Genomic DNA, 27867 nt, shown 5'->3' with positions numbered 1-27867 from the left:
TCCTGATGTCTCTGTGTCCCCAGATCCTTTTGTCCCCAAGTCCACACATCTGTGTCCTGTTTCCCCATGTCTCCATGTCCCCAGATCCCTTTGTCCCCAAATCCCCACATCCTGATGTCTCCATGTTCCCAGATCCTATTGTCCCCAAGTCCCTGTGTCCCAACATCCCCAAGTCCCCACATCTCCATGTCCCCACGTCCCCATGCCTCCATGTTCCCAGATGCTTTTGTCCCCAAGTCCCTGCGTCCCCACATCCCCAAGTCCCCACACCCCCGTGTCTCCATGTCCCCAGATCCCTGTGTCCCCAAGTGCCCCCACCTCTGTGTCCCCAGTCCCTTTTGTCCCCCCACCTCCCATGTCCCCACGTGTCCCCACCCGGCCCCTTGTCCTCCTGGTGCAGGCAGGGGTGGGGGCTGCCGGTGCCCGGGGTGCTCTCACAATCCGGGGGACACTGAGGCACGGGGCGGGGGAGGATGATCCCCCCGGTGTCTGCGGGGTCCCGGGGCTGCGGCGGGGCCCGGGGCCGTCAGGGAGCGCCGCGGGCGGGGTCGCCCCCGCCTCCCCCGGGGCGGATAAAGGCGGCGGCGGAGCCGGGGCCGGGCCCGGGGCGGCGGCATGGCCCGGGGCGCGCTGCGCCTGCTGCTCTGCTGCGCCTCTGCCCTGCTCGCTGCAGGTACCGGGGCACCGGGGAGGGGGGGACACGACACACACGACACACCGGGGGATGGGGGGCACCGGGCTGGGTCTGTGGCCTCGCCCAGCCCTGCAGCACGGGGCACCGGGGAGGTACGGGGCGGGGTGGGGGGTGTCCGTGTGCTCCCCCACGCTCTGACGGGCTCCGGGGCCACCGGGCACTGAGTGGGGGGGGACCGGAGGGGGGCTCTGCCCCGCTCAGCCCGACCCTGGGGGTTGCAGCGGGGCTGGATCCAGCCCTGCCTGGGGCAGCCGGGGACTTGTGGCATAGGGGTGGGCTGCACCCCCTCCCTGGGGGTCCCAGGGGTTGGGGACTGTCCCCCCCGGGGGTTCACCAGGCTGGAGGCCAGCACCGGGGGACAGGACGCAGCCCCGGTGCTGCCAAACTGGCTGGGCCGGCTGGTGCTCGTGGTGGTGTGGGTGCTCCGCGCTGGCATGGGTGCTCCGGCACTGCCTTGGCACCCTGGGGGCACAGGGCCCCCCATACCTGGGTTGCTGTGGGCTGTGCTGTGCCGTGGTCCCCCCTATTTCCAGCCCGGGCCCCCAGCAGCCCCCCCCCTGCACCCCGAGGTGCCTCAGCTCGCCTGTCTCGGCACAGAAGCTGGCACCCAACGCTGGGTGCTGGGCCCTGGGTTCACCACCATCGCGAACGGCCCTTTTCAGTGGCCCCGGCCCCCAGCACCCAGCCACACCAGTCCCACGGGGCGCTGGGTGCCAGCTCTGCCATGGGGCATTTCACCCCCATGTCCCCCGTGGTGCCAGGCTGGACCTGCTCCTCCTCTTGTGCAAACAGGACTTTGGCAGGTAAGGGCCAGCGCTGCCCGGCAAACACTGCCACGTCCCGCGTGGCCACGGCAGAGCCCCCCTCACGGGCCAGCCCCGAGGGTGTCTGGTGGGTGCCGCGAGGGCCGGGCTGGCACATGTCCCCGTGACCGCGCTGCTCTGCTTGTCCCCGTGCCACGACAGCTTGGGAGCCTCTTCCTGACCCTGGACTTCTGGGATCCGATTTTGGCTAAATCCTGTTTTTCTGGTTCTCTGTGTTTGGTGACACCCCCTGGAAAATGAACCCCGCCAGGCTGGGAGCCGGGGCCCGCGCCGCTGCCCTTCCCCGGGCCCTGCCTGCCCCTGCCAGGGCCCTGCCGTGTCCTTGCTGACCAGGTCTCTCCCCCACGCCTTAGGGACAGGGCCGGGTGTTGATGGCAGCAGCGCAGTGTCTCTAAGCAGCTCAGGGACAGCCGTGGCACCGTCTCCATCCAGCTCGGCCGCAGCCGCCAGCTCGGGGACACGCAATGTGTCTCCATCGGGCTCTGACTCAGGAATGGCCAAAACTCTGCCCAGCCCGGCCACGGCACCGTCTCCATCCAGCAAAGCGAGCGCAGCGGCACCACCAGCATCTCCATCCAATGTGACCACGGCGCCGTCTCCACCCAGGACACCGGCCCCAGTGGCACCTCCAACATCTCCATCCAACGTGACCACGACACCGTCTCCATCCAGGACACCGGCCTCAGTGGCACCTCCAACATCTGCATCCAACGTGACCACGACACCATCTCCATCCAGGACACCGGCCCCAGTGGCACCTCCAACATCTCCATCCAACGTGACCACGGCGCCGTCTCCGTCCAGGACACCGGCCCCAGTGGCACCTCCAACATCTCCATCCAACGTGACCACGACACCATCTCCATCCAGGACACCGGCCCCAGTGGCACCTCCAACATCTCCAGCCAGTGTGACCACGGCGCCATCTTTATCCAGGACACCGGCCCCAGTGGCACCTCCAACATCTCCATCCAACGTGACCACGGCGCTGTCTCCGTCCAGGACACCGGCCCCAGTGGCACCTCCAACATCTCCATCCAACGTGACCACGGCGCTGTCTCCGTCCAGGACACCGGCCCCAGTGGCACCTCCAACATCTCCATCCAACGTGACCACGGTGCCATCTCCATCCAGGACACCGGCCTCAGTGGAACCTCCAACATCTCCATCCAACACGACCACAGCACTGTCCTCGTCCCACCCAGCTGTGCCCAGCTCCCCGGCCACAGAGCACCCATCCAGCTCGACAGCAGCGCCTGCCCCATCCTCACCCGGGCTCCCCAGGTCCCCTCCTTCTCCCACCTTGCCAGCACCCACAGTGACCCCCTCTCTCAACAGCACCTTGGCCACCAGCTCCAGGACGACACTGGCCATCGGCACCAGCCCCGCAGCTGGCAGCTCAGGTGAGAGCCAGACTGGGGGGGCACCGCGCAGGCAGGGAGCCCCCAGACCTGCCTGTGGCCACAGGCATGGCTGCAGCCCTGGGTCCCCCTCCAGACGCCCAACTCAGGGGCTGCGCTTACAGGATGGGGCAGGGGGTTCTGGGGTGTGGGTCCCTGGGTGTTCCCTGAGCCCCTCATCCACCTTGGGGGGGGGGATTTGAGAGCTCCCCCTTTCTCCCCCAGCCTCTGCGTCAGGGGACCCCAGCCGGGGAGGGTGGGAGGGCCCGAGGCTGGTCCCCGCAGGTGGAGGCGACATGGGAATGGGGTGCTGGGTCTGTGGGGGGTGGGATGGTGATGGGCGGGGAGCTGAAGCCACTCTTGAGCCCCCTCTCACCCCAAGAGCTGCTGCGGTGCTCGGAGGCCGGGAGGAGGCTTGGCGGTGCCAGGGAGGGTAACAGGGTGCCCTTTTCCCCCCCGCAGCTCAGCCCCCCATCAAGCTCGACCCCGGTGTGGTTGTCGTTATCTGCCTCTGCGTCTGCGTGCTGGTGGGGGGCGCAGCGGTGCTGCTGGTGTGTCTGTGCCAGCGCAGGACCCCCCGCTTCCGCCACCTGGATGAGGTGCCCATGGTGTGTGGGGGGGGCCGGGGGTCGGCAGGGAGGGGGGCTGCAGGGCCGGGCTGTGGACGCTCACCTCGCTTTCTCTCTTTCTTCCCCAGAGCAAGGTGATGGAGGGGTCCCCCGTCACCCACCATGCACCCAGGTGACCCCCCCCGCCGCGGCTCCCCCCCTCCCGGGCTCCCCACGCTGCTGAATAAAGAAGCTGCTGCCTGGGCGCTGGTTTCCCGTCTGCCGTGCGCTCTGCACCCTGCCCGGGGAAAACCCCCGCTCCCGGGGGAGGCCCCGACCGCTTTTGGGGTCCCCCATAGCGGCCTGGAGGCCCTGGGGTGCCCAGGGTGGGTGCGGGGTGCGGTGCGGGGGGTGTGTAGGGTGATGGGGGCCACGCAGCCCCCCCGGCGGGGTGGGATGGGAGGGAGCGCGCAGCCAGGCACGCACGTCGCCTTCCTTCTGCTCCATTGCACTCGGCCGGGGCCGCGGCACGCGGCGAGGACCGGGCACCGGTAAGGGGCTGCGGGCGAGGGCGGGGGGCTGGCGGCACCGGGGACCCCCATGCCGGGGCTCAGTATCCCCCGGGATGGGGCTGAGGCTGCTCCCGGTACCGGTTGGGGGGGGTGTGTGTGTTGGGGGAGCTCAGCCCTGGGGGATACGGGGGCTCTGTGGGTGCAACCGGCTGAGCCACCCCCCGGTGTGCCCCGGTTCCCCGGGGACGGTGGGTAACGGGGTGCCCGTGGTTGATTATTAACGTGGCACCGGTGGGTTCACGGCCTGGTGGTGGGTGCTGCGGGACAGGGGCCATCCCCGTGGCCTCGGGCCTGTGTCCCCCGGGTGGCCCGTCCTTGTCCAGTCCTCGGGGGTACCGGGAAGGGGATGGGGGGGGGGGGGGGGGGGGGCGGTGTGTGACCCTGAAACTGGAGGGGAGGGCTGAGCCCGGGCAGCAGCCACGGCCGAGACCCGGCACCCGTAAATCACGGGTGGGAGGAACCCGCGTGTCCCGGCCCGGAGAGGGGGGGGGGTCCCGCCGCTGAGCCCCCACCGGCTGCGGCTCCCGGAGCTCCCCCCGGCAGGGACCGCGATGAGACGGAGCCGGACGGCGCTGCCCTTCCTCGGCGCGGAGGTGAGACCGGCACCGGCACCGGGGGGGGGGCTCGGGGGGGTCCCCGGGGTGAGGGTGTCCCCGGGGTGGGGGTGTCCCCGGTACGGGCGTCCCAGCGCGGGGCCCCCAGGCAGCAATAACCGAGATGGCGACGCTCAGCGGGAGTTAATTATCCTCTTAATGGGCGGTTAATTATTATTCACCTCTGCGTAATTGCGCGCCGGCTCCGGGAGATTTTCCGGGGGGGTCCCGGGGGGAGACGGAGGGGGCGGGGGCGTCCCCTCCGGTGGCGGCGGGAGGGGGGCGTTCCGGGGGCTCTGTGCGCCGCGGACCGAGCCGCTCCCGGTGCACCGGCTGTGCCCTTGACCCCATGCCCCCCCCTCCCCCCCCCTTTCCCCGGTGCTCCCCCCACCCGCCCCGGTACCCCCGGGGTGCAGAGCGGCACCGTGCCCGGCAGGGGGCGCCCGCGCGCTACCGGCGCCCGGTGATGGGGAGGGGGGAGACATCCCCCCCACCGCGCCCCCCCGGTGCTGTGGGAACACACACAGGGACACCGGGCAGCGCCCCGGGAGCAGCACCCTGCAGAGCTCCCCGGTACCGGTACCGGCGTCCCTCACCGCCTCCCCGTTTTCCCTCAGCGCTGCCGCGACGCCGTTGAAGCCGCCCCGTCGGGACCGGGACCGGGAGCGGCGCTGGGCGCCGTCCGCCGACGTTTCTCCGGGAGCCCGTTGCTGCCGCCGCTGGGCTGCCGGTTGGCGGAGGCGGCCCGGGGCCCCGAGCCCGAGGCCGCCCGGGTGGTCTTCACCATCGAGGAGAGCGGCCCCAGCAGCGGCGACGAGTCCGAGCCCCCCCGGTAAGAGCGGAACGGGAAGCGGGGGGCGGAGGTGTTTGCTCGCCCCGGTCGCACCGGGATGGCGTTACCGGACAAGGTGCTGCCGTCGGTGCCGCTCCCGGTTTCAGCACCGGCGGGCGGACAGCGGCACCGGGGAGCGGCCCCGGGGCACCGGCACCGGCACCGGTAGAGCACCCGGTGCCAGCGGCACCGCCGGGCTTGGGACAAACCCCTCTGTCACCGGCCCCGGGATGTCCCTCCCACTCACTGGTTGTCCCCGTCACCCCCATCCTCATCACGCCTGTCCCCCTGTCCTCATTGCTGTCACCCTGTCCCTGTCCCCCCCATCCGTGTCCCCCCAATCCCCATCACCCCCATCCCCATCACACCATCCCTGTCCCCCTGTCCCCTTTGTCCCTGTCCCCCAGTCCCCATCACCCCATCCCCATCGCTGTCACCCCATCTCTGTCATCCCTATCCCTGTCCCCACCCTCCCCATCCCCCTCACCCCCATCCCTGTCCCCCCGTCCCCCTCACCCCATCCCTGTCCCCATCCCCTGTCCTCACCCTCCTCACCCCCTCCTTGTCCCCATCACCCTGCCCCCATCCCCGTCCTCCCCCTCCTTGTCCCCATCCCCTGTCCCAGCCGGGTGCCACCGCAGGGCTGGCCTGGCCCTGCCCAGAGGTGACCTCAGTCCCTCCCGCTGTGGCTCGGCCCCAGCTGCGCTGCTGCAGGGTTATTTTTGGGCCATTCGCCCCCCCCCCCGCACCCCCGTGCTTGTCCCAGCCCGGCTCGTGGGGACAGCACAGGGCTGGCACGGCCGAGGGACCTGGCTCCGGTGTCACTCGCTGTCCACCCCTTGTACAGACACGTGTCCAGCGGGGACAGGGACCGGCTGTTCTGGGGACGGGGACTGGCTGTCCTGCGGCCCGGGGGGGGGCTCTGCTCCCGCCCCACTGTCCCCTGATGTCCCTCTGTCCCGGCGTCCCTCTGCCCTGATGTCCCAAACATGACCGTGCTTGCAGCCCCTTGGAAGTGAAGGGCCCCCCCCCCCCAGGACCCCTATCCGGAGGGCTTTGGGGTCCCTGCAGGTGCTGCCATGGCAGGGGGGCCCCGTTGCCGTCCCTCCTGGGTCCCCGCCAGCTGCTGGATATTTTTGTGGCCGTCGGGAACAGCAGGTACCCACCCAGGCTGGGTGGGCGCCAGCTCCCACGGCCGGGCCCGCGGGTGCCACTGCCACCGGCCGGGCCTCATCCTGCTGCTCCCCAGCCCTGTCGGGCACGGCCCCAGGAGGGGCTCAGCACCGCAGCAAGGAGGGGCCGGGGGCGCCATGTGAGGAGTCCTGGGGCCAGTTTGGCTCTGATGGGTCCCTCCGTGGCACCGTGGCATGGTCACTGTGGTGTGTCCAGGATGCTCCAGGCTCAGACATGTCTCTCCGTGGCACCGTGGTGTGTCCCCACCATGTGTCTGGGATGTTCTAGGCTCAGCCGTGTCCCTCTGTGGCACCATGGCACGGCCACACCGTGTATCTGGGATGCTCCTGACTCAGCCGTGTACCCCTGTGGCATCGTGGTGTGTCCCCACTGTGTGTCAGGGATGCTCCAAGCTCAGCCACGTCCCTCCGTGGCACCGTGGTGTGTCCACACTGTATCTGGGATGTTCCAGGCTCAGTCACGTCCCTCTGTGGCACTGTGGCGTGTCCCCACCATGTGTCTGGGATGTTCTAGGCTCAGCCGTGTCCCTCCGTGGCACCGTGGCATGGCCACACCGTGTGTCAGGGATGCTCCAGACTCAGCCATGTCCCTCTGTGGCACCTTGACGTGTCCCCACCATGTGTCTGGGATGTTCCAGGCTCAGCCACGTCCCCCCCATGGCACTGTGGCACGGCCACACCGTGTGTCCGGGTGTCTCGGGGCTCAGCGTGGCATTTTGCTGTGTGTCTGGGCAGAGCACCCCTGCCCTTTTGGGAGCAGCTGCCGCCTCAGGGACAGCAGGGTGGCCGGTGGCACAGGGCCAGTGAGGGGCCATGTGTCCGGGCAGCCGAGCGCACACCGGGCCAGCGCAGCCTTGGGGTGGCGGGGGGGTGGGGGGGTGACCCGCTCCATGTGCCGACTGCTGGAGCCAGACAGTTGTTTAATTTCCCAGGCGCGGGCGGGAGGGGGATGGAAAGTTTCCCGGGGCCGGGGCTGGGACAGCCGCGCGCTTCCTGCTCCGCACCGGCGGGCAGCGTGGCCTCACCGCCCGCACCGGGGGTCCCTGAGCCACGCCATGCTGCCCACCCCGCACCACTCACCGGGGGCTTCGCCGGCGGCGTCCCCCCGCAATTCCCCCGTCCTCTTCAGGAAGCTCCTGATGAACCAGAGCATCCGCCTGCAGCGGCGCTTCACCGTGGCGCATCCCCTCTGGTAAGGGGGGGACGCTGGCGGGTCCCCGTCCCAGGGCCGAGCTCGGCCCCGGGGTGGGCGGGAGGAGGCTCCGGGCTGCGCTGCCGCGATGGGGTCAGTGTGGACCCCCCCCATGATGTTGTGGCATGTCCCCAGGGCTGTGGGGACAAGCAGGGGACAGCGGGGGTCACCACGCAGCTGAGGGCTGAGCCGGGCAGGGGGGAGCCGCCGGCTGAGCGTGGCTGAGCACGGGCGCGCTCATTGCAGTGATGGCCAGGCAGGTGCCCCACGGCAGGGGGGCGGGGGGGGGGCTGTGATGGGGAGGGCGAGGGGCTTTTCCTGGCACAACAAGACACCAAACCACCCTCCGCAGCACAGCCGGGCACCTCGCTGCCCCCCCCAGACCCTCATCGGAGCTATATAGGGTTTGTTTTGGGGTGCCCCCCCTGCCCACACCCCGCTGTGCCAGTGGGTGCCAGCCCCACCTGTGTGGGCGCCGTGGGGATCAGCAGATCCCTCCTCACCAGCAACAGCATCTATTTATAGCGGCCCCCCGGCCCCCCCCCGCCATCCGGCACCGTTTGGCGGTTATTAATGCTGACAGCCCTTCGCTGAAACGAGGGGGGTTAATTCGGCACCAGCCCCTTGGCGGGAGCTCGTGTGTTGTCGTTCCCCCCCCCCCAGCCTACCCTGGGGACTCGGGGCTGTCCCCTGGGGTGGCAGCAGGGTCAGAGGTGGTGGCACAGGGCCGGGAACAGACACGGGCATCACCCGTGGGGCCGTCGGAGCCACAATGCGGCTTTGTGTCCCCGGTACCATCGGGGACACGAAGCAGAGGCAGGAAAACAAGGGGCTGGGGGACAGCGTGACGCGGTGCCTGGCCAGCGCTGCCGCCACCGGGGACGGCCACGCCGGAGGGACCGGGGCTGCCGGTGACACTGCCGGAGCCGGGAGATGCTGCCGGGCAGCCGGTGCCCGTCCCGGAGGCACTCCTGCATCGGGTAGGTGCTGCGCTCCTGGTAGCGCGATGGGGACAGGGTGGCCCCAGTGGCACCCACGCTTTCCCAGTTCACCCAGTGCTCTGGCGTGGCTTGTCCCCATCAGTGGCTGCGGGAGGGGACAGGCACTGGGTGGCCCTCGCCGCGTCCCTGCTCGCAGCCTTTCCCATGACCCCAGGGTCAGCAGAGCAGGAGGGGGGTGAGGCAGCTGCAGCCACCACGGGGACACCGTGGGGTCACCATCCCTGTCCCCACGTCCCCTGTCCCCCCATGGACCCACACGGTGACTCTGGTTGGGGTGTCCCCAGGCTGCCACCAGTGTGTCCCCAAGGGCCAGGGCTGGGCTTCCCCGGCGGTTTCTGTCCTTCGATGTCCCCTGGCTCTGTGTTGTGGCCGGGACGCTGTCCCCCCCCAGGGGACATGGCACCCCAAGCCAGGGTTGATGGAGGCTTTGGGGCTTTCGAGGACTTGGGGCAATCGGGGACCACGGTGCTGGGGACAGGGAGGGGACGGGACGGGCAGGACCTGGCTCTTCCTGGGGTCTCTGGGGACTTCAGGGTAGGGGGTCCTGTCCCACCTGGGTGACATGGGACAAGGCGCCTTCACTAGCCAGTGTCCGCAGTCCCAGACCCCGCTGTGCTGGCAGGGTGCTGACGGGGTCCACGTGCACCGAGTTGTGCCTGTTCTCAGCACTGGGGTGAAGGAGCTGGTGGGGCCAGGCTGGGCGGTGGCCGGTGTCACCACAGAGGCCACCGAGCTGGGGTGCGCTGGGCTGAGCAGGACGGTGGCACGGAGAACCCCACAAACCTGGCAGCATCCCCCAGGCCGTGCCCCTGCACCCGTGGGCTGATGTCCCCGGGCCACCCACCCCGCGCCACCCTTGTCCCCTCTCCCCTCGCAGCTTTGACCTGGAGAATGGCCCCGTGGGCCGGGGCGCGCTGGACCCCCAGGCCAGCCCGGGCGCGGGGTTGGTCCTTCAAGGCACCTTCACCCATGGCCAGCGCCGCGAGTCCTTCCTCTACCGCTCCGACAGCGACTATGACCTGTCCCCAAAAGCCATGTCCCGCAACTCCTCCATCGCCAGCGACCTGTGAGTGTCCCCCCCCACTCTGCCCCGAGTCCCCTGGGACCCCTGGTCCCCTCCCTGAGGTTCACGCTCCGTTTGCTCCCGCAGACATGGAGAAGACATGATCGTCACGCCGTTCGCCCAGGTAGGTGCCAGCCCCGTGCCCCGGTGAGGAGGAGACACAGGCCTGCACCCAGTGCTGGGGTGGGTGTCCCGGGGGGGTCTGCCCGGCCCCAGCCCCCTCTCACCCCCCCCCAGGTCCTGGCCAGCCTCCGCACCGTCCGGAGCAACCTGACCCACCTCCAGGACCGTGCTGGCATCAAGTGAGTCGGTCGTGGGACAAGCGAGGGGCTCACCTGGGTGGGGGGGCTGTGATCCATGGCAAGCGGGGACACACACACACACACAGCACCCTGGGGGTCCCAGCCGCTCAGCCCCCCCCCCACATTTCACAGGCGAGCGTCGAGCAGCAGCCTGCCCTCTGGGAGCAAGGCCAGTCTCACCGGTAAGTGCTGGGGGGGAAGATGGGGGGGTGCTGGCTGTCCCTCTGTCCCCAGGGACGGGTTCCACTGGGCCCTGGGGGGTGCAGCAAGGCCCCCCCAAGCCAGGGCAGAGCTGTGGCTTTGCCCTTTGGGATCCATGTCTGGTTTTCGGCAGCTCCTCCCGCCTGGCTGCCCTTCGCGCCGCGGCGGCGGTGGAAAGGCTCCCGTTGACGTCAAACCTTCCATTAATAAAACCCCGGCAGTAAGCGGGGCCCCGCGGGAGCCCGGCTGCCCCGGGGCTGGCCGTCACCCCACGGGGACGACATGGCACGCCGTGTGCCGGGGCTGCCGTGCGACGGGGATGGTGTGACGGGGCTGAGCCCCTCTGCCTGGGGATGCTCGATCCCGGTCCCCGGCCTTGGCCGGTCCCCCGCATCCCCCTGTGCCCCCCACCGCCCCGCTCAGGGGGTGATGTGAGCAGCCAAGCTGGTGAGACCCCAGGCTCGGTGAGGCACAGCCACTTGCTGGAACTTGGGGCGCCGCGGCCGGGACCCTGCGCGTGCCCCCGTGCCGTCGGCAGGTCCCTTGTCAAGCCAACGGGTGCCCCTGGCAGAAGATGCCCACCAGAAGCTCTCGCGGGAGACCCTGGAGGAGCTGGACTGGTGCCTGGACCAGTTGGAGACGCTGCAGACCAGGCACTCGGTCAGCGAGATGGCCTCCAACAAGGTAAGGGTCCCCAGCACGGACCCCCCTCATTTTTCTGTGGGGCATGGAGACCCCTGCACCTAGGACGGGCAGCCGGGGGTCCTGCCTGCCCCCCGCCCTGCTGAGCTCTGCCTGCAGTTCAGAAGGATGCTGAACCGGGAGCTGACGCACCTCTCGGAGACCAGCCGCTCGGGGAACCAGGTCTCCGAGTACATCTCCAGAACCTTCCTGGGTGAGGACAAACCCCCCCCTCCTTTCCCGGGGACACTGCCTGGTGTCACCTCTCTGCCAGCAGCAGGGTGGGCTTCGTTCCCGCAGGGACCAGGGCACGAATCCTGCCATTGGGTGCCCACGGGGACAGTGCCAGCAGTGGGTCCCACTGGCTTCTTGCAAATAAATTAAGTGGGGGGAGCAAGGAGTGGGGGGGAGATTTCTCAGGTGTCTCCCTGGGATTTGCTGCCTTGGGGGTGTCACAGCCTTTGTCCTGGTTGGGAGCGCTGGTGTATACTGGTGCATACTGGTGCATACTGGGGCTGTTGGGAGGGTGCCCAGGGCAGGGGATGGGTGGCCCTGTGCAGGGGGGGTGAGGGAAAACACTGGGCGTCCCCCCTATGCGGCCCCCACCGTTGCCATGGCGTCACAGTGTTATCCGTGCATTGGGGTGGCCGGGGGGATGCTGGGGGGGTGGATCAGGCTCCCACCCTGCTCACGTCCCCCCCCCCTCCCCGTGCTGGCCCAGACAAGCAGCATGAGGTGGAGATCCCCTCGGCGCTGGCCAAGGACAAGGAGAAGGAGCGGAGGAAGCGCCCCATGTCCCAGATCAGCGGCGTCAGGAAGCTCACGCATGGCTCCAGCCTCGCCGCCGCCGGCATCCCCCGCTTCGGGGTGCGGACGGACCAGGAGGAGCTGCTGGCCAAGGTGGGCCCTGTGCGGGTGACCCGGCCAGCCGTGGGGTTCCCAGTGCTGACCCCCAGCATGGACCTCTGTCCCTCTGGTCCCCAGGAGCTGGAGGACACCAACAAGTGGGGACTCAATGTGTTTAAAGTCGCCGAGTACTCGGGCAACCGCCCGCTGACGGTCATCATGTACAGCATCTTCCAGGTGAGCATCCTGAGGGGATGTCCCCGTTCCCATGCCTGGATGGGGACAAGCCACCTCCCGCCTCCCCACAGGAGCGTGACCTGATGAAGACCTTCCGCATCCCTGTCAACACCTTCATCACCTACATGCTGACGCTGGAGGACCACTACCACACCGACATGGCCTACCACAACAACATCCACGCCGCCGACGTGGCTCAGTCCACCCACGTCCTCCTCTCCACGCCCGCGCTGGAGGTGAGCCCTGGTTGCCCAAGGCCACCGAGGCCACCAAGTGTGTCTGGTGGGGCCATAACACATCTGCAATTCCTTTTTCCACCATTTCTAGGCTGTCTTCACAGATCTGGAGATCATGGCTGCCATCTTCGCCAGCGCCATCCATGATGTTGACCACCCCGGTGTCTCCAACCAGTTCCTCATCAACACCAGTGAGCTGGGGTGCGGGGATGGAGTTGGGGGAGGTGCGTGGGGGGCCCTGGGGTGACCGGTACTGTCTCGCAGACTCGGAGCTGGCGTTGATGTACAATGACGCCTCGGTGCTGGAGAACCACCACCTGGCCGTGGGCTTCAAGCTTCTCCAGGAGGAGAACTGCGACATCTTCCAAAACCTGAGCAAGAAGCAGAGGCAGTCACTCCGTAAAATGGCCATTGACATGGTACGGGGAGGGGGGGGCCTGGACCTACCCAGGGTGGGGGGTCTGGGCTGGGGGGCTTTGTGGTGGGGTCAGGCTGAGCCCCGTTCCTGGCTTGCCCTGCCCAGGTGCTGGCCACGGACATGTCCAAGCACATGAATCTGCTGGCGGATTTGAAAACTATGGTGGAGACCAAGAAGGTGACCAGCCTGGGGGTGCTGCTGCTGGACAACTACTCTGATCGGATCCAGGTGGGCACGGGGACACGGGTGGGGAAACCTTCCTGGCACGGCCGGCGTTGGTCCTGGCTCCGGCCAGGGCTGCCGGGATGTCCTGTTTGGTGCCACCACCCCTCCCAACCCCAGTTGGCCACGGCCAAGGGGGTTCCTGGCACAGGGGTGGTGGCCCTGGGGGACAAAGGGCTTGGGTAAGCGACGCTGTGACTGTGTCCGCAGGTTCTGCAGAACATGGTGCACTGCGCTGACCTCAGCAACCCCACGAAGCCGCTGGAGCTCTACCGGCAATGGACCGACCGCATCATGGTGGAGTTCTTCCGCCAAGGTGACCGGGAGCGGGAGAAGGGGATGGAGATCAGCCCCATGTGCGACAAGCACACTGCCTCCGTGGAGAAGTCGCAGGTGGGGCAGCGGCGTGGGGCCAGGGAGGGAAGGGGGGCCACAGGGCCGGGCGGGGGGCTCAGCTCTGCCTTTCCCCAGGTGGGCTTCATCGACTTCATCGCCCACCCGCTGTGGGAGACGTGGGCAGACCTGGTGCACCCCGATGCCCAGGAGATCCTGGACACGCTGGAGGACAACCGGGAATGGTACCAGAGCATGATCCCGCGCAGCCCGTCCCCACCGCCCGAGGGACCCGCAGTGTCCCCTGGCACCACCGACAAGTTCCAGTTTGAGCTGACGCTGGAGGAGGAGGAGGAGGGTGAGTTGGACACGGAGCCGGAGGGGGCCGAGAGCCCCTTGGATGAGGACAACAGCGGCTCCAAGACACCAGCCACAGATGACTCGGAGTTGGCCGACACTGAGCACCTGTCACCTGACCCTGGGGACCGGGACTCCCCTGTCACCCACCCCAGGGACATGGACAACCGACGGGTGCTGGAGGGGACGCTGCCAAAGGACAGGGGTGGTGGCGGTTGCTCGGTGCCGGGGCCCGAGGACAGCCAGGGGCTGTGCCTGGACACGGAGGGCAACGTCACATTCCTGCCCCATGGCACGTAGTGGCACTGGCTGGTGGGTCCCCTCGCTGCCGCGGGGACAGGGGGCTGGGTGCTGCCCGGCAAGTGCTGGGGGCAGCGGAGAGCTGGCAGGGGGCTGGCAGTGGAGACCACCAGCACTGCTGGGACGCGGAGTGACCCAAAAGCGTGTCCCCATGCAGGAGCTGGGCAGGTCCTGATGGGCACGAGGACGCTGCTTTCCCTCTCCCAGCGACTGTCCCCTGCTCCCACCCTGCGGCCCCGTGTAGAGCTGCTGGGAAATATTCCTGTCCCTTCGGACAGGGCTTGGGGACACTGTGCTCCTGCCCCATCCCAGTCCTGGGGACACCATGCCCCAGAGGCCTCCGGGAAGAGGTTTCCCATGGGGCCAGGCACAGCCAAAAGCATTTTGGCGTCTCTCCAGGTGTCCCCGCACAGAACAGCAGCCCCACGGTGGGACGGCGCGGTGGGCGAAGGGTGCTGGTGACAGCCCCCACCACGAGGGACCTCGGCACGGCCAGCCACCGGGGCACGGCACAGGCACGAGTCAGTGGTTTATTTATTTGGGGACAGGTTCACTTTTTAAAGCCTTTTGTAGCTCACTTTTTAATACAAGCCTCACCTCGGCGCACTCACACGCGTTCCTGGGGCAGAAAGACACGTTTCTGCTCTGTGACAACACTTGAAATGCTGCGTTTGTACTTTGCACTTCAGGCCCTGACGGGCGCTGCAACCCTCGGGGCAGCCCCCAGGGTCCTTTTTCAGTTTCTTCCTTCACCTTCCAGAAATTAAACCTGGTTTGTTCCCCACCCACCCAAAATATGAGCCTTGTAAGCGCCTCTTTACCGTGTTGCTGCCACGGGAGCCGTGGTTGTGCCCGTCAGGTCAATGTCCCCAGGGACTGGCGTGGTTGGTGGCCCCGTCTCCCGCCGGGCACCGGGGAGGGCCCTGCTCGTGTTTGAACAAAAGCGAGCTCCTCCCTGGAAATGTCGATCCATCACTGGCAAACACAACTGGCTAAGGTAAATATTTAATCGCCGGCTTGGCGCTGCGCAGAGCCCGTTCCCCGGCTCTTCCGCATTGCTCCCAACGGTGATTTATATCTGCAAACACGTCCCCACCCCTGGCACTGCCCTGGCACGCGGGGCCCCGCCGGCTCTCACCCTCTGCCCGGCCTGTGCTCCCCCATCGGTACCGGGGCCACGGGGGCCAGATGCTCCTTTCCCAGCCCAGCTCGTTTCCAGGGCTTGGCTGGGAGTTGCCGCGGGCTGGCGGGTGGGTGCTGGCATCCCCCCGTCTCTCCCGCTGGAGCAGGGCCGTGCGCCGGCAGGTTGGTAGGGGCCCGATAAGGCTCCGCGCTCCCGGTGCTCTCTGAACGGCTCCATGCTCTCCGCAGGGCTGGGAGCTGCTTGAAAAAGCCTTTTTCACCCTTTGCTTGGCTGAGGGGCTGCAGCAGCCATGCACCATGGAGGGGTGCCTCCATGCCTGCCATCCCTGCTGGATCCATCCCTGCCTTGGATCCATCCCTGACTCGGATCCATCCCTGCCTTGGATCCATCCCTGCTGGATCCATCCCTGCCTCAGATCCATCCCTGCCTTGGATCCATCCCTGCCTTGGATCCATCAGGGATGGATCCATCCCTGCCGGACCCATCCCTGCCTCGGATCCATCCCTGCTGGATCAATCCCTGCCATGGATCCATCCCTTCTGGATCCATCCTTGCTGGATCCGTCCCTGCCTTGGATCCATCCCTGCCTTGGATCCATCCCTGCCATGGATCCATCCCTGCTGGATCCATCCCTGCTGGATCCATCCCTGCCTCCCTGGCGTGCGGTGACCCGACCGTCTGTGCAGTCCTGCTGCCTCCGGGGGCCCCGGGCTGTGTCCCTGCTCTGGATGCTGCTGCCGCTGGGTGGCTCCAGGGTCCACCCAGATGGTGGCCACCTGTGGCTGGTGGGCTCCAGGCAGAGCCCCAGACAGCCAGCGGTGTCCGGATCCGTCGTCCCCTGGGCCATGGCACCACCAGTGAGTCCCTGCGGTGAGGAGGAGCCGCACTGGGGCAAAGGCCCTCGAGTCCCCAGCGTCCGACATGTTGCCACAGGCAGGGCAGGGCAGGGCAGGGCCGGCCTAGGAGGCTCCCAGGACCTGCTGGGCTTTGGGCAGGGCTTTGGCAGGCCCAGGCGAGGGCAAGGCCAGCGGGGAGGGGAGCGTCGGTGCCCCGGGGCCTGCGGAGCCCCTGGCGGGGCCTCTGCCACCCTCCTGCAGGGCCGCCATATGCTGCCACCCCCTAATCCCCACTGATTGCCTCAGGGTGAGGGAGGACACAGGGGCCCGGGGAGGACATGGCCACCCACCAGCACCCTCCTGCCCCAGCTGGGCCAGGACTGGGAGCACTGGGAGCACTGGGCCTCACCTCAGAGCCAGCTGCCCCGGTCAGGGGATGGGGTCAGGCTGCAGGCCTGAGGGGGGCTGTGCTGGTCACAGAATCCCAGAATCATCCGGGTTGGAAAAGCCCTTGAAGCTCCCCCAGTCCAACCATGAACCTCACCCTGACCGTTCCCAACTCCACCAGATCCCTCAGCGCTGGGTCAACCCGACTCTTCAACCCCTCCAGGGATGGGGACTCCCCCCCTGCCCTGGGCAGCCCATTCCAACGCCCAACAGCCCCTTCTGGAAGAAATACTTCCGAGTATCAATAGAACAAGGGGTCATGTCGTGACAGGGGAGGCCGTGAGGGCTCGCCCCCCCCTTTGAGCGGCGATGTCTCGCCCCACCCCGGGACGGGAATGGTTCCGCCCCCCGCCCCCCGCCCGCTGCGGGGATGGTTCAGCCCCCGCCCGCGGGGCGCCGCCGGGCCGCACCACTTTGCCCTGCAAGGGGGGGGGGGCGGCGCCCACCACCGCGCCGGGAGGGGGAGTCTCCTCCCACCCCCCTCCCTCCCCGCCCCTCTCAGCCTGTCCATCACAGCGCTGCCGACCAATCATCGCTCTCCCTTGGGGCCCAACCGCTGACGTCGCGCTGTCATTTACATGCTTCGCCCCTCCCATACATCACCCCCCCCCCCCCCCCCCCTCCCCCTCCCTCATCCTCCCCCCCCCCGCGGCGACGTCATCCGGGCTCTGCAACCGCCGGGGCGCCGCTGCTGCAGTTGCTGCAGGAGGAGGCGGCGGCGGCGAGAGCGCGGGGCTGGAGGTGAGCGCGCCCCCGCGCCCCCCCCGCCCCCCCCGCACCTTCGGGCAACCCCCCGGCACCGGGGCGGCGGCGGCTGCACCGCACCGAGGGAGGAAGCGAGGCGGGGGGGCGCGGCAGGTGGCGGGGATGGCGGCTGCAGCGTCGCGGGGGGGCGGGGGGGGGGGCGGGGGGGCTGCGCTCCCCCGCTGTAGGAGATATGGAGGGGGGGGGGGTGTGTCTCGGTGCACCGGGGACCGGCTGGGTGCACCGGGGCCGGGCCTGCGGGGAGGGGCAGGGGCTGAGCCCCCTCCCTGCAGCACCTCCTCGCTGCAGAACCCTGCTGTGCCCCCCCCCGCACCCTGCAGCACCCTGCGCATCCCCGCGCCCCTCCCCGCACACCCCCCCCCCCACCCCCTCCAGCAGCACCCTGCACCCCGCAGCACCCACAATCCGGCATCCCCGGGCGAGCACCCACCTCTGTGCACCCCTGCCCGGCATTACGCACCCCCCACAGACCCCCCCCGCAGCACCCACCGCGCCGCCCGGCGTGTGGGGCCACCGCCGCAAGGTGCCATTTTGCGGGGGAAGATGCAGGAGGAGCTGCAGCACGCCCCTGCCAGGGTCATGGGGTGTCCCCCCCCCCTCCCCGTGCCGCCAAGCATCCGTGCACCCCACTTCTGCTGCAGGCGTCTTTTTGGGGTCCCTGCTTTGGGGGAGACCAGGACCCGGCCTGGCAGAGCCCTTCGGGGCCGAGCGCCTCCCCTCGCCCTCGGTGATGCTCGCCCATCCCAAATCAAAATTAACCGTTGGGAAACGGCTCGGGACGGCGGCACCGGTGCCAGGCGGGGGCCCGGTGTCGCCTGAGTTTGTAACCACCACCCCGGCCGTCCCCGTCACGGCCTCTCCTCCGCCTTGCAGATGGCGTCCGCTACCGACTCCCGCTATGGGCAGAAGGAATCCTCGGACCAGAACTTCGACTACATGTTCAAAATCCTGATCATCGGCAACAGCAGCGTGGGGAAAACCTCCTTCCTCTTCCGGTACGCCGACGACTCCTTCACACCCGCCTTCGTCAGCACCGTCGGCATCGACTTCAAGGTCAAGACCATCTATCGGAACGACAAGCGCATCAAGCTGCAGATTTGGGTGAGACCCCCCGGGGTGTCCCTGCTGGTCCCCACGGAGCAGGGGGGGTGCGTGGCGTGGGGGGGATGTTGGGTGGCGTGGGGCTGCTCCGCCATTTGCCGGCGCTGGAAGCGTCGAGGGTGACGCTGGGAGTGATGCTGGGAGGGCGGGACGTGTCCCTGGGGACCCCGCTGTCCCTGCTGCAAGCTGCCGGGTGTCCCCACATCCCCTGGGGTCTGACATACCACGCTGTCCGCCCCCCCCCCAAAAAACTCCAGGACACAGCCGGCCAGGAGCGGTACCGCACCATCACCACCGCCTACTACCGCGGCGCCATGGGCTTCATCCTGATGTACGACATCACCAACGAGGAGTCCTTCAACGCCGTGCAGGACTGGTGAGCGCCGGGGTTGACTCTGGGGACCCCCCCAAACCATCTCCATCCCCCCACTTCACAGGCACCCCCCGCCAGCGCCCTGCTCTGCCCCCTCCTCGCGTGATTTCCCTCTTTGCTTTCCCCAAAGGTCCACCCAGATCAAGACCTACTCTTGGGACAACGCCCAGGTCCTGCTGGTGGGGAACAAATGTGACATGGAGGACGAGCGCGTTGTCTCCTCGGAGAAGGGCCGCCAGCTCGCCGAGCACCTGGGTGAGTGCCCCCCCCCCCACCAGCGCAGCCATCTTCCCGCAAATAATTTAATTAGGGGCTTAATTCCCTCACTGTAATTCTTCTGCTCCGATAGCAGCGGTGACTTGTCACCTAACAAAAAAAAAAAAAAAGGTGTAATTAAGCCGCGAGCGCCGGGATGTGATGGCGGTTTCTATTACAGTGCCATAAACCTGCCGCCAGCTTGCTGAGAATTGCCGGGGGGGGGGAATGGGGTGCCCCCCCGGGTGGGTGCAGGGGCAGGTTGCAGGCGGGTGGTCCGGCACACGCAGCCCTTCAATATTTAACGAGGGGAGGAGGAGCTGTGCGAGGTTTTTGGGCGGGTGGATGCGGGGCGGTAGCGGGGTGGGGGTTTGCAGCATTGATGGGGTGTGTGTGTGTGTGTCCCCCCGCCCCTTCCTCCATGTTCCCCACCCCTTCCTCCCCTCTAGGTTTTGAGTTTTTTGAGGCCAGCGCCAAGGACAACATCAACGTCAAGCAGACCTTCGAGCGGCTGGTGGACATCATCTGCGAGAAGATGTCGGAGTCGCTGGACACGGCCGACCCAGCGGTCACCGGCGCCAAGCAGGGCCCCCAGCTCACGGACCAGCAGGCCCCCCCGCACCAGGACTGCGCCTGCTAGGGCCAGCCCCACATCCCCCAAGACCCCCCAAAAATCGGTCAGTGCATCCCCCCCTACCCCTGCCACCCCCCCCCCCGCCCCCAAGCTCCTCTTCTTGGGGGTCCCACGGGGGCTTTTGCTGCTGATTCCTCCGAAAGGGCTGCAGCCCCTCTAGGAGCCTCCCCTCCCCAATTCAGTTAGGCTGTGCCCCCCCGCCCCTTAATTTATTTTTAAGCCTGGGCTGGTAGAAAACTCCCCCCATTCTGCTTTTAATTGTTCCATGAGCCCCACTCTCCAAGAAACACTATTTTCTCTGTGCTCGCCACCGCCAGCTCCCATCACCCCCGGTCCTGTCCTTCCCTGGGGAGCAGGGACGGCTCCCCCCTACCCTGGCCGGGGCGGGGGGGGACTACGATGGGACCCCAAAACCTCCTGTCCCAGCTGGGACTCCCCATGTCCCCCCTCCCCAGCCTGGCAGTGGTCCCACCTGCCCAAAGAGCTCCTGGGGGCTCTTTGTGCCCAGCTCTCCTCGTCCCCCCTCCGCAGATGAATGGATATTTCCTAACTCTTGTTTATTTGTATAAATAGATGCTAATTTATGCTCCCGCCGTCTTCCTCCTTGTACATAAGAAAAACTCCTTGTAAATAGGTGTAGGAAGTGACGCTGTGCGCGTGACCTGCTGTGCTGTGGCCGTGTTGGTGCATTTATTTTTTTTTTTCTTAGTGTGGTAACCTTGCTTGTGAATATCACTTTTAAAAACTCTATTATTTAAAGGTTTAAAAAAAAAAAAAAAAAAAAAGAAAAAAAATACATGAGTGAGGCTAGCCAAGCAAGCTGTAGCAAATTAGCCCCGGTTCGGGGATGGGGACCTTTGCGGAGCCCCCGAATTTGGCTCGTGGGGGGGCGAGCGGGGCTCGGAGGAGCGTCGCTAGTTTGCTCCAGGGCGTTCGGCTCCTCGTGTGTTCCTGTAGTACCGTGCTTCTGTGGAGACTGTGAATAAGTGGATATTCCTGTAGCGATGACAGACCCGGAGGTCTTGCTGCCCTCTTATTTATTTTTCTTGGAGCGCTGTGTCTTTATTTTACAGATTTTTTTCCCCCTTCCCAGATCCCGGTACCATCCTCCCCCCACTTTCCTATTTTTTGTGAAGTTTACTTATGGACGAGTTACACTGTACTGTACAAATGTCAAAAGTGTCAAAAGAGTACAATTTCCTAAAAATCACTGTATTAAAGAAATGTTGTGAAGAAATAAATCAATGCTGATCACCGGTTCCTCGGGGTCATTGCAGGCGGAGAGGGGGCAGCAGGATGGTCCCTCTGCTCGGTGTCGATAACCTCGGCTCTCCTCGGCCTCGCGCCGTTGAGCTCGTTGCCGGAGAGAAGCAAAAACCGATCTGGTTTCTTAATTAGCATTCACCAAATGGCTCCTGCCGTGGCTCAGCAGCTGCGGTGGGGGGGCTGGTGTGCCCCTGGGGGGGTGTGGCAGGAGGGATGAGGACAGAGCAGTAGGCAAGGCACAGCTTTAAGCTTTAGAAAAAGCACATTTAGGCAGTTTTCAGCGATGCTGGGAATAAGGAAGTTTCCAGGTTATAGAGCGAGTGTCCAGCTTCGCTGCGGAGCTGGGATGAGAGGGGAGCTGTGGTCCAAATCCTGCAAAAAGTTTGCCTTAAAAAACCCCCAACCGCCTCCGTGTCGACTCTGCCGCTGACGGCGAGCGGGCGGCAGCGATCGCGCCGCTATTTTTATAAAAATTGGGTGGCTGCAGCCCAGCCCAGCCGAGCCCACGCACGGTGGCGGGGAGGTGGGGGCAAGGTGGAATGAAAAGGAGCCGAGGCAGCGGGTGGGGGGGAGCTGAGTGACTTCTCCCTTCAGCTCAAAGGCAAAAAAGCAGCAGGGAAAGGGCTGCGGAGCCGTGCTGAGAGCCGAGGGGCAGCGGCCCCCTGCCAAGCAGCCGAAGGGCAAGGATCCGAGTTACTGGCTCTGCAGAGGAGGGTGGTGGAGGGGAGCAAGGGGCCAGCCCTCCCCTGAAAAAGGGAAAAAAAAATGTGGCTACAGCAGAGGGGAGAGCGCCAGGGACCTTCCCTGGGGTACTGGAGACAAAGTGGAGCTGTGGCAGCTCCTCGAGCACAGGCTCTGGAAGAATACAAAAAGAAACCGTTTTACAGGCTAGCCTGCGACACAAGATTGGTTAAAAATACCCAAACCCATCACCGCAATTAGTAGATGAGTTAATCAGCAAGAGTTGCCCAAGCTGCAGCCAGCGGTGGTCTCCGGCCGTGGCTTTCGTTGGGTGGATCGAGCCGCGTCTGCCGCGAGGCCGCGGAAAACCGCTCGCAGGAGCCTCCGAAAACGTCGCAGTCGCCGAGAGCAGCTGCATCTTCACATCCCGACCCCGCGCCGGCTCTCACGTGGCGAGTCGTGCTCGGTGCTGGGGGGGCTGCCAGGCTGGAAAGTAAGGGAGAAATGGTGCTGAGGGGGGTGCCAGGTTGGAAAATAAGGGAGAAATGGTGCTGGGGGGCTGCCAGGTTGGAAAATAAGGGAGAAATGGTGCTGAGGGGCTGCCAGGCTGGAAAATAAGGGAAAAATGGTGCTCGGGGGGGTGCCAGGTTGGAAAATAAGTAGAAATGGTGCTGAGGGGGCTGCCAGGTTGGAAACTAAGGGAGAAATGGTGCTCGGGGGGATGCCAGGCTGGAAAATAAGGGAGAAATGGTGCTGAGGGGGGTGCCAGGTTGGAAAATAAGGGAGAAATGGTGCTGGGGGGGCTGCCAGGTTGGAAAATAAGGGAGAAATGGTGCTGGGGGGCTGCCAGGCTGGAAAATAAGGGAGAAATGGCATCTCCTCATTCGCGGTGGCGAGGCACAGCTCCGTGGCACCATGGTGCCAGCGCTCACCCTGTGTTTGAGGTAGGAGAGGTAGGTGTCCCAGCCCAGCGCGATCACGTTGACGTAAACCACCCGGTACTTGGGCGGGACGAAGAGGAAATTCATGAGCTGAGCCGTTGGCCAGACGCACCAGTCAGCCTGTCGAGAGCAAAGAGCAGCATGGAGGTCCCCGCTAGAGCCTGGTCCACTCTGGGGGCGGGCAGGAGAGCTCGAGGGGGGTGTATTTACCTTGTAAAACTCCCAAAATTTCTCCTTCAGCTCCTCCCAGCTCTCCTCTAGAGACTGGCCCTCCAGTGTGCCCATGCCTGCGGGGACAGACGGATGTCAGTGGGGATGGGAGCACTCACAAGGCAGGAATTACCATCTCAGCTGTGCCGGACACTGAAAAATGCCCCAAAAAATGCCACCGTGGGAGGGAAGGGCAACGCCAGCACCTGCCAGAGGGAGGGAGCTCCGGGAAACCCATGTCCGCCCCACCAAGGGAGGGTGACGGGCATCATGCCAGCACCCACACACCGAAACACGTCACTGGCAGCGTGGGCCACGCTCAATCTTCAGTGACATTGAGACAAGGCGGGTGCCGCCGCGTACCGAGGAAGTACCAGGCGCCCAGGGCGGGCGATGACACCAGCTGGTCGATCAGGACTTTCTTCAGGACGGTTTTTAACCCCCGCACGCCCCGTGCCGGGAAGGCAGAGTCCAGCCAGAGGTACCAGTAGTGCATCAGCGGGCCCATGCTGCAGCCAACGGCAAACATGCGTCCTGCAACACAACACCGCCCCGCAAGCGATGAATTATTTATGGGACGCTCCCCCCCCCCGCCCCGCTCCCCGAAAGCAGATCCAGCTCTGCAGAAGGCACAAAGGGAGTGTGGTTTTGTGTGGTGCCGGGGAGCTGGACCCCAATTCCCTGCTCTGTGATAACAGAATCCCAGAATCATCCGGGTTGGAAAAGCCCTTGAAGCTCCTCCAGTCCAACCATGAACCTCACCCTGACCGTTCCCAACTCCACCAGATCCCCCAGCGCTGGGTCAACCCGACTCTTCACCCCCTCCAGGAATGGGGACTCCCCCCCTGCCCTGGGCAGCCCATTCCAACGCCCAACAGCCCCTTCTGCAAAGAAATCCTTCCTAAGAGCCAGTCTGAACCTTCCCTGACGCAGCTTGAGGCCATTCCCTCTTGTCCTATCACTTATTACTTGGCTCAAGAGACTCCTCCCCCCTCTCTGCACCCTCCTTTCAGGGAGTTGTAGAGGGCCATGAGGTCTCCCCTCAGCCTCCTCTTCTCCAGACTAAACCCCCCCAGTTCCCTCAGCCGCTCCCCATCAGACCTGTGCTCCAGACCCTGCACCAGCTCCGTTGCCCTTCTCTGGACACGCTCGAGTCATTCAATGGCGTTTTTGGAGTGAGGGGCCCAAAACTGAACCCACTCATCGAGGGGCGACCTCACCAGTGCTGAGCACAGGGGTAAGATCCCTTCCCTGTCCCTGCTGGCCACGCTAGTGCTGATACAAGCCAGGATGCCATTGGCCTTCTTGGCCACCTGGGCACACTGCTGGCTCCTGTTCAGCCAGCTGGCAACGAACCCCCCCTTTCCGGTCCCTCGCTGACCTGCAGCTTTCCAGCCACTTAACGAGCAGGAATTAAACAAGGAATTAAACAACGTGTCAGGCTGTGCTGCGCCCCCTCCCTTGGTTGTCACCTGTGCGGGCCACCTGGAGCTCGGTGTCCGGGTGCCGCCGGCGGTGCCAGGCCTGCTGCAGCATGTCACCGGTGGCCAGCAGCGCGCCGCAGCTCGCCGTGTTGGTCAGCAGCAGCAGGCGGCCGGTGAAAAGCGGCTTCCAACAGCGCAGGAGCCGCTGGCCCCATGTCAGCATCCTGTGGGCAGACACACACCCCCCCTGGCCCCCCCCTGCCCCCCCCCTGCCACTGGGGTCAGTGGGGATGGACCCCCCGCCCCCCCCCGTTACACATAACACCCCCCCATCACCCCGTGCCCCCCAGTCACTCCTGTGTCCCCCCTGTTATTCATACTGTACCCCCAGTTTGTGCTGCTGGACCCCCCAGGTGCCCCAGTGCCCCCCAGTTCCCCATGCTGCAGTCCTCAGTTAGCACTGCTGTGTGCCCCATGTGTCCCCCAGTTATCCATGCTGTGTTTCCCAGTTTCCCCAGTTAGCACTGCTGTGCCCCCAGTTCCCCTCTGTCCCCAGTTCCCCTCTGCCCCCCAGTTTCCCCATGCTGTGCCCCCAGTTCCCCTCTGTCCCCAGTTCCCCTCTGACCCCCAGTTCCCCCATGCTGTGCCCCCCAGTTCCCCGCTGCCCCCAGTTCCCCTCTGTCCCCCAGTTCCCCCATGCTGTGCCCCCAGTTCCCCTCTGCCCCCCAGTTCCCTGTTGCCCCCAGTTCCCCCATGCTGTGCCCCCAGTTCCCCTCTGCCCCCCAGTTCCCCATGCTGTGCCCCCCAGTTCCCCCATGCTGTGTCCCCCAGTTCCCCCAGTTAGCACTGCCGTGCCGCCCAGTTCCCTGTGCCCCTCACTCACCCATGCTGTGCCCCTCAGTTTCCCCAGTGCCCCATTACTCCTGCTGTGCCCCCCGTCCCCCCTGTCGCGCCAGTGCCTCCCAGTCCCCCTTACACCCCCAGTCCCCCCAGTTCCCCTGCGGGACGCCCCCAGTCACTCCAGTTATTCCTGCCCCTCCCCATTCACTCCCCCGTGCCCCCCAGTCCCCTCTGCTGTGCTCCCAGTCCTCCCAGTCCCACCCGCTGACCCTCTCCCCTCACCACCGCCCCCCCCCCCCGTGCCCATCCCCCCGCTCACCGCCGCGCGCTTCCGCCACCGGCACGCGGAAGAGGGGCCGCGTCACGTGACGGAGCGACTTCCGCTTCCAGCGGCCGCCATGACATCTACCGTGGCGCAGGCGGCCGCCATGACATCTACCGAGGCACAGGAGGACGCCATGACACCTACCGAGGCGCAGGCGGCCGCCATGACACCTACCGAGGCAGCAGCGTTACCGCGGGGCCCCAGCTCCCGGCGGCCTCCTGCGGGGCACAGGCCGCCCGCTCCCCGCTCCCCCCACTCCACACACCACTCCGGAGCCTCTTGTTTTTCCGCTAAAACCATCCTTTTTATTCACTGCTTGCTCGGTTCTCCCACGCCGTCCCTCAGCGCCTGCAGCGGGCCAGGGCCTTCGGGGCCTTCGGGGCCTTTGGGGCCTTTGGGGCCCCCGAGCCACCACAAGCTTCGGGCTTCTCCCCCTGCCAGAGAGCAGCCGGTAGAGCCCCGGCAGGGACAGGGACGGGGACAGGGACGTGTCCCCCAGCCCCACCCCGTCCCCAAATCCCACCTGGTAGAGGCGGCAGATCAGCCCCAGCAGCGAGGCCTCGGCCTGCGCCTGCAGCTCGTCCGTGTGCTTCTGTTGGGGGGGGGGAAGAGAGATGGGGCGGGTCAGGGGCGTCCCCTCGGTCCTACCCGGCACCCCCAGTGTCATGTCCCCCCCGCCTGCCATACCCCGTTGATGACGATCCAGGGCACGTATTGGTGCGGGGGGTCGAGCGCCTCGGTCAGCTGGGCGTTACGGTGCATCAGGGCGGCCCCCGTGTCCCCCTGCACGCAGGCGGCGATGCGGCCCCCGTCCAGCTGCGGGGCGTAGACCTGCAGGCACTGCGGGGAGAAGGGGGGGGGCAGGGACATGCGGGGAGGTCAGGGGGACAGGGACATCCCCACGGCGGGGCGCGGGGGATGGGGACATACGGCCTCCAGGTTCTTGGTGACGGAGCTGCCTGACTCCAGGCAGAAGATGACGGGGAAGTAGGTGCTGAAGTTCTTGGCTTCGTGCATCAGGCAGGTCTATGGGGACAAGGTGGGCGGTGAGGGGCTGCCAGACACACCCCCACCCTGTGTGGCACTGTGGGGACGGGGACTGTCACCGTCACCTCGATCATGTTGCCCAAACACTCCTCGGGGCCGTGCTGGCACTGGAAGTTCCACTTCCCACTGACATTCTTCTCCTGGCAGGAACAACCGGTCTGAGCGGGGCCGGTGGCACCGGGGCGAGCGCCCGCGGCACCAGCTCGGCCCGGTTCCTACCTTGGCGTTGCCGTAAGGCACCAGGGTGACGCTCAGGGCCTCGTCGGGCAGCACCAGCCAGGCGGTGAAGAGCTCCTGGACCAGGAACCCGCGACACGCCGGGCACAGGCTCTCATAGAACAGGCTCACCTCCACGGGAGCGGCCGTCGGGCGCGAGAGGTTGGCACAGAGGCTCTCTGCCTGCACGCGGGAAGGTTTCGGGGCACAGAGGTGGGGGGGTGTGGATGCAGATCCCCCCCCCCCGCCATATTAGCAGGGGATGGGGCAAAGCTCCTGGGATTGTGGGGCAGGAGGGAGATGAGGGGGTGTGTGGGGCCAGGGGGGAAGTGAGAGCTGCCAGGGGCCTCCTGCAGCTGCAGGATCCTGTGCGCTGTCAGCATGCAGAATTGGGGCTTTCCACGGGAACTTCCCCAAAATATTTCGGGGGAAAACATCTCCGGCAAGGGCAGGATGTGCCTGGGTGGGGGGTACAGCCCAGCACCCACCACCAAGTGGTGGCTGCAGCCGGACCCGCCGTTGCAGCCGTGTCACTGTCCAGGGATGTTCAGGGCGGAATAAGCCAAAAAGCTGTTTTATGCTGAAAAAGCAGAAGTGTCAGCAGCGCCTGGGGAAGGGTTGGGGTCCGGCTGCAGCATGGTGCTTCCCTCGGGGATGCCGGGGAGCGCTGTGGTGCCAGCGTGGCACGGGGGCTCTGAGCATCCCCACAACACACCAGCCTGCGCCGCAGGGATGCTCAGAGCCCGCGCTGGCACCGGGTACCGCGGCCGGGTGATGCCGCGACACCGTCCCCTGCATCCCCCATCCCCGTTGGCCGGGCAAGCCCCCAGCCCCACGTGTGTGCCGTTTTGGCGGGACGTGTCCCCGCAGGCCGGGGGTGGCTGTGCCCTGTGTTGGCTGCCAGCGCGGGCGGGTGGCAGCGCAGCCCTGGCACCGGCGGCTCTGACCTGGCAGGCGACGGCGATCTCCCGCGAGCTGCACCATTGGTGGACCGGGTAGTCACAGCTGGGGAAGGCCACCCCGAGCCCCGGGGCCAGCAGGGCCACCAGCGCCAGGAGAGCCAGCGGCACCGCCATGGGGATGGTGGGGTGGCGTGGAGGCGAACCCGTCCGCGCGAGGACTTTTAAAGCCCGGCTGCGCCCGCCTCCGCGCGCCCTTCCTGCCCCGTTCAACCGGCCTCCTCATGTGACGCCGACGCTGCTGACTCACGCGGGGCCGCCTGGCTCCGGCCACCTCGGCCCCGTTGTCCTGCCGGGGGCCGCAGCCCCGAATCGGGGCTTTGTGGTCACAGTCCCTCGCCCCAGTCCCGCCAGCGTC

At 66.5% G+C, this 27867-nt stretch overlaps 5 protein-coding genes across 8 annotated transcripts; 3 read left to right on the top strand and 2 right to left on the bottom strand.

Moving 5' to 3' along the window:
* Positions 1–615: 615 nt before the first annotated feature.
* On the top strand, positions 616–3732 carry LOC141935375 (uncharacterized). Its single transcript, XM_074851513.1, has 7 exons — positions 616–673; positions 998–1107; positions 1228–1404; positions 1487–1497; positions 2010–2921; positions 3381–3526; positions 3616–3732. The coding sequence occupies exons 1-6, from the start codon at positions 616–618 to the stop codon at positions 3514–3516; spliced, it is 1404 nt and encodes a 467-aa protein (XP_074707614.1). The 3' UTR covers positions 3517–3526; positions 3616–3732.
* Positions 3733–4418: 686 nt separating this feature from the next.
* On the top strand, positions 4419–14840 carry PDE4C (phosphodiesterase 4C). 4 transcript variants are annotated; one of them, XM_074851471.1, is made up of 16 exons: positions 4419–4631; positions 5249–5463; positions 9727–9915; positions 10000–10036; positions 10150–10214; positions 10347–10396; positions 10954–11099; positions 11217–11310; positions 11818–11996; positions 12081–12179; positions 12251–12415; positions 12507–12606; positions 12680–12834; positions 12939–13061; positions 13266–13448; positions 13527–14840. In XM_074851471.1, the coding sequence occupies exons 1-16, from the start codon at positions 4590–4592 to the stop codon at positions 14043–14045; spliced, it is 2361 nt and encodes a 786-aa protein (XP_074707572.1). In that variant the 5' UTR covers positions 4419–4589; the 3' UTR covers positions 14046–14840. The 4 variants fall into 4 exon arrangements, with proteins under 4 accessions (XP_074707572.1, XP_074707571.1, XP_074707574.1 ...); XM_074851470.1 differs by lacking the exons at positions 4419–4631; positions 5249–5463 and adding an exon at positions 7520–7848; XM_074851472.1 differs by lacking the exons at positions 4419–4631; positions 5249–5463 and adding an exon at positions 7953–8828.
* A 2251-nt stretch (positions 14841–17091) lies between these two features.
* Positions 17092–20855, top strand: RAB3A (RAB3A, member RAS oncogene family). Its single transcript, XM_074851392.1, has 5 exons — positions 17092–17213; positions 18111–18338; positions 18596–18714; positions 18842–18966; positions 19416–20855. The coding sequence occupies exons 2-5, from the start codon at positions 18111–18113 to the stop codon at positions 19604–19606; spliced, it is 663 nt and encodes a 220-aa protein (XP_074707493.1). The 5' UTR covers positions 17092–17213; the 3' UTR covers positions 19607–20855.
* MPV17L2 (MPV17 mitochondrial inner membrane protein like 2) lies at positions 20792–25360 on the bottom strand. The gene is made up of 6 exons (XM_074851393.1): positions 25282–25360; positions 24171–24369; positions 23062–23232; positions 22699–22775; positions 22480–22608; positions 20792–22033 (listed from the first exon to the last, which is right to left on the bottom strand). The coding sequence occupies exons 2-6, from the start codon at positions 24343–24345 to the stop codon at positions 21968–21970; spliced, it is 618 nt and encodes a 205-aa protein (XP_074707494.1). The 5' UTR covers positions 24346–24369; positions 25282–25360; the 3' UTR covers positions 20792–21967.
* Positions 25361–25564: 204 nt separating this feature from the next.
* IFI30 (IFI30 lysosomal thiol reductase) lies at positions 25565–27744 on the bottom strand. Its single transcript, XM_074851254.1, has 7 exons — positions 27498–27744; positions 26554–26733; positions 26400–26474; positions 26218–26313; positions 25975–26127; positions 25811–25879; positions 25565–25721 (listed from the first exon to the last, which is right to left on the bottom strand). The coding sequence occupies exons 1-7, from the start codon at positions 27624–27626 to the stop codon at positions 25629–25631; spliced, it is 795 nt and encodes a 264-aa protein (XP_074707355.1). The 5' UTR covers positions 27627–27744; the 3' UTR covers positions 25565–25628.
* Positions 27745–27867: the final 123 nt, after the last annotated feature.

The sequence above is a fragment of the Strix uralensis genome, chromosome 27, assembly GCF_047716275.1.
Source record: "Strix uralensis isolate ZFMK-TIS-50842 chromosome 27, bStrUra1, whole genome shotgun sequence".
Classification (NCBI taxonomy): Eukaryota; Metazoa; Chordata; class Aves; order Strigiformes; family Strigidae; genus Strix; species Strix uralensis.
Note: the sequence above shows the minus strand (reverse complement) of the source record. Positions and strands in the feature narration are given on the sequence as shown.

Coding starts and splice junctions, on each gene's coding strand:
- LOC141935375 (XM_074851513.1), top strand. CDS start 616: ATGGCCCGGGGCGCGCTGCGCCTGCTGCTCTGCTGCGCCTCTGCCCTG. Junction 1,108..1,227: donor GCCGGCTGGTGCTCGTGGTG/GTGTGGGTGCTC, acceptor CCCTATTTCCAG/CCCGGGCCCCCAGCAGCCCC. Junction 2,922..3,380: donor CCCCGCAGCTGGCAGCTCAG/GTGAGAGCCAGA, acceptor TCCCCCCCGCAG/CTCAGCCCCCCATCAAGCTC.
- PDE4C (XM_074851473.1), top strand. CDS start 7,547: ATGTGCCGACTGCTGGAGCCAGACAGTTGTTTAATTTCCCAGGCGCGG. Junction 7,849..9,726: donor ACCGTGGCGCATCCCCTCTG/GTAAGGGGGGGA, acceptor CTCCCCTCGCAG/CTTTGACCTGGAGAATGGCC. Junction 11,997..12,080: donor AGGAGGAGCTGCTGGCCAAG/GTGGGCCCTGTG, acceptor TCTGGTCCCCAG/GAGCTGGAGGACACCAACAA.
- RAB3A (XM_074851392.1), top strand. CDS start 18,111: ATGGCGTCCGCTACCGACTCCCGCTATGGGCAGAAGGAATCCTCGGAC. Junction 18,339..18,595: donor GCATCAAGCTGCAGATTTGG/GTGAGACCCCCC, acceptor AAAAAACTCCAG/GACACAGCCGGCCAGGAGCG. Junction 18,715..18,841: donor TTCAACGCCGTGCAGGACTG/GTGAGCGCCGGG, acceptor CTTTCCCCAAAG/GTCCACCCAGATCAAGACCT.
- MPV17L2 (XM_074851393.1), bottom strand. CDS start 24,345: ATGCTGACATGGGGCCAGCGGCTCCTGCGCTGTTGGAAGCCGCTTTTC. Junction 22,776..23,061: donor GGGCGCCTGGTACTTCCTCG/GTACGCGGCGGC, acceptor CTGTCCCCGCAG/GCATGGGCACACTGGAGGGC. Junction 22,609..22,698: donor AATTTTGGGAGTTTTACAAG/GTAAATACACCC, acceptor TGCTCTCGACAG/GCTGACTGGTGCGTCTGGCC.
- IFI30 (XM_074851254.1), bottom strand. CDS start 27,626: ATGGCGGTGCCGCTGGCTCTCCTGGCGCTGGTGGCCCTGCTGGCCCCG. Junction 26,314..26,399: donor GTTTGGGCAACATGATCGAG/GTGACGGTGACA, acceptor TTGTCCCCATAG/ACCTGCCTGATGCACGAAGC. Junction 25,880..25,974: donor CCTGGATCGTCATCAACGGG/GTATGGCAGGCG, acceptor CCCCCCCAACAG/AAGCACACGGACGAGCTGCA.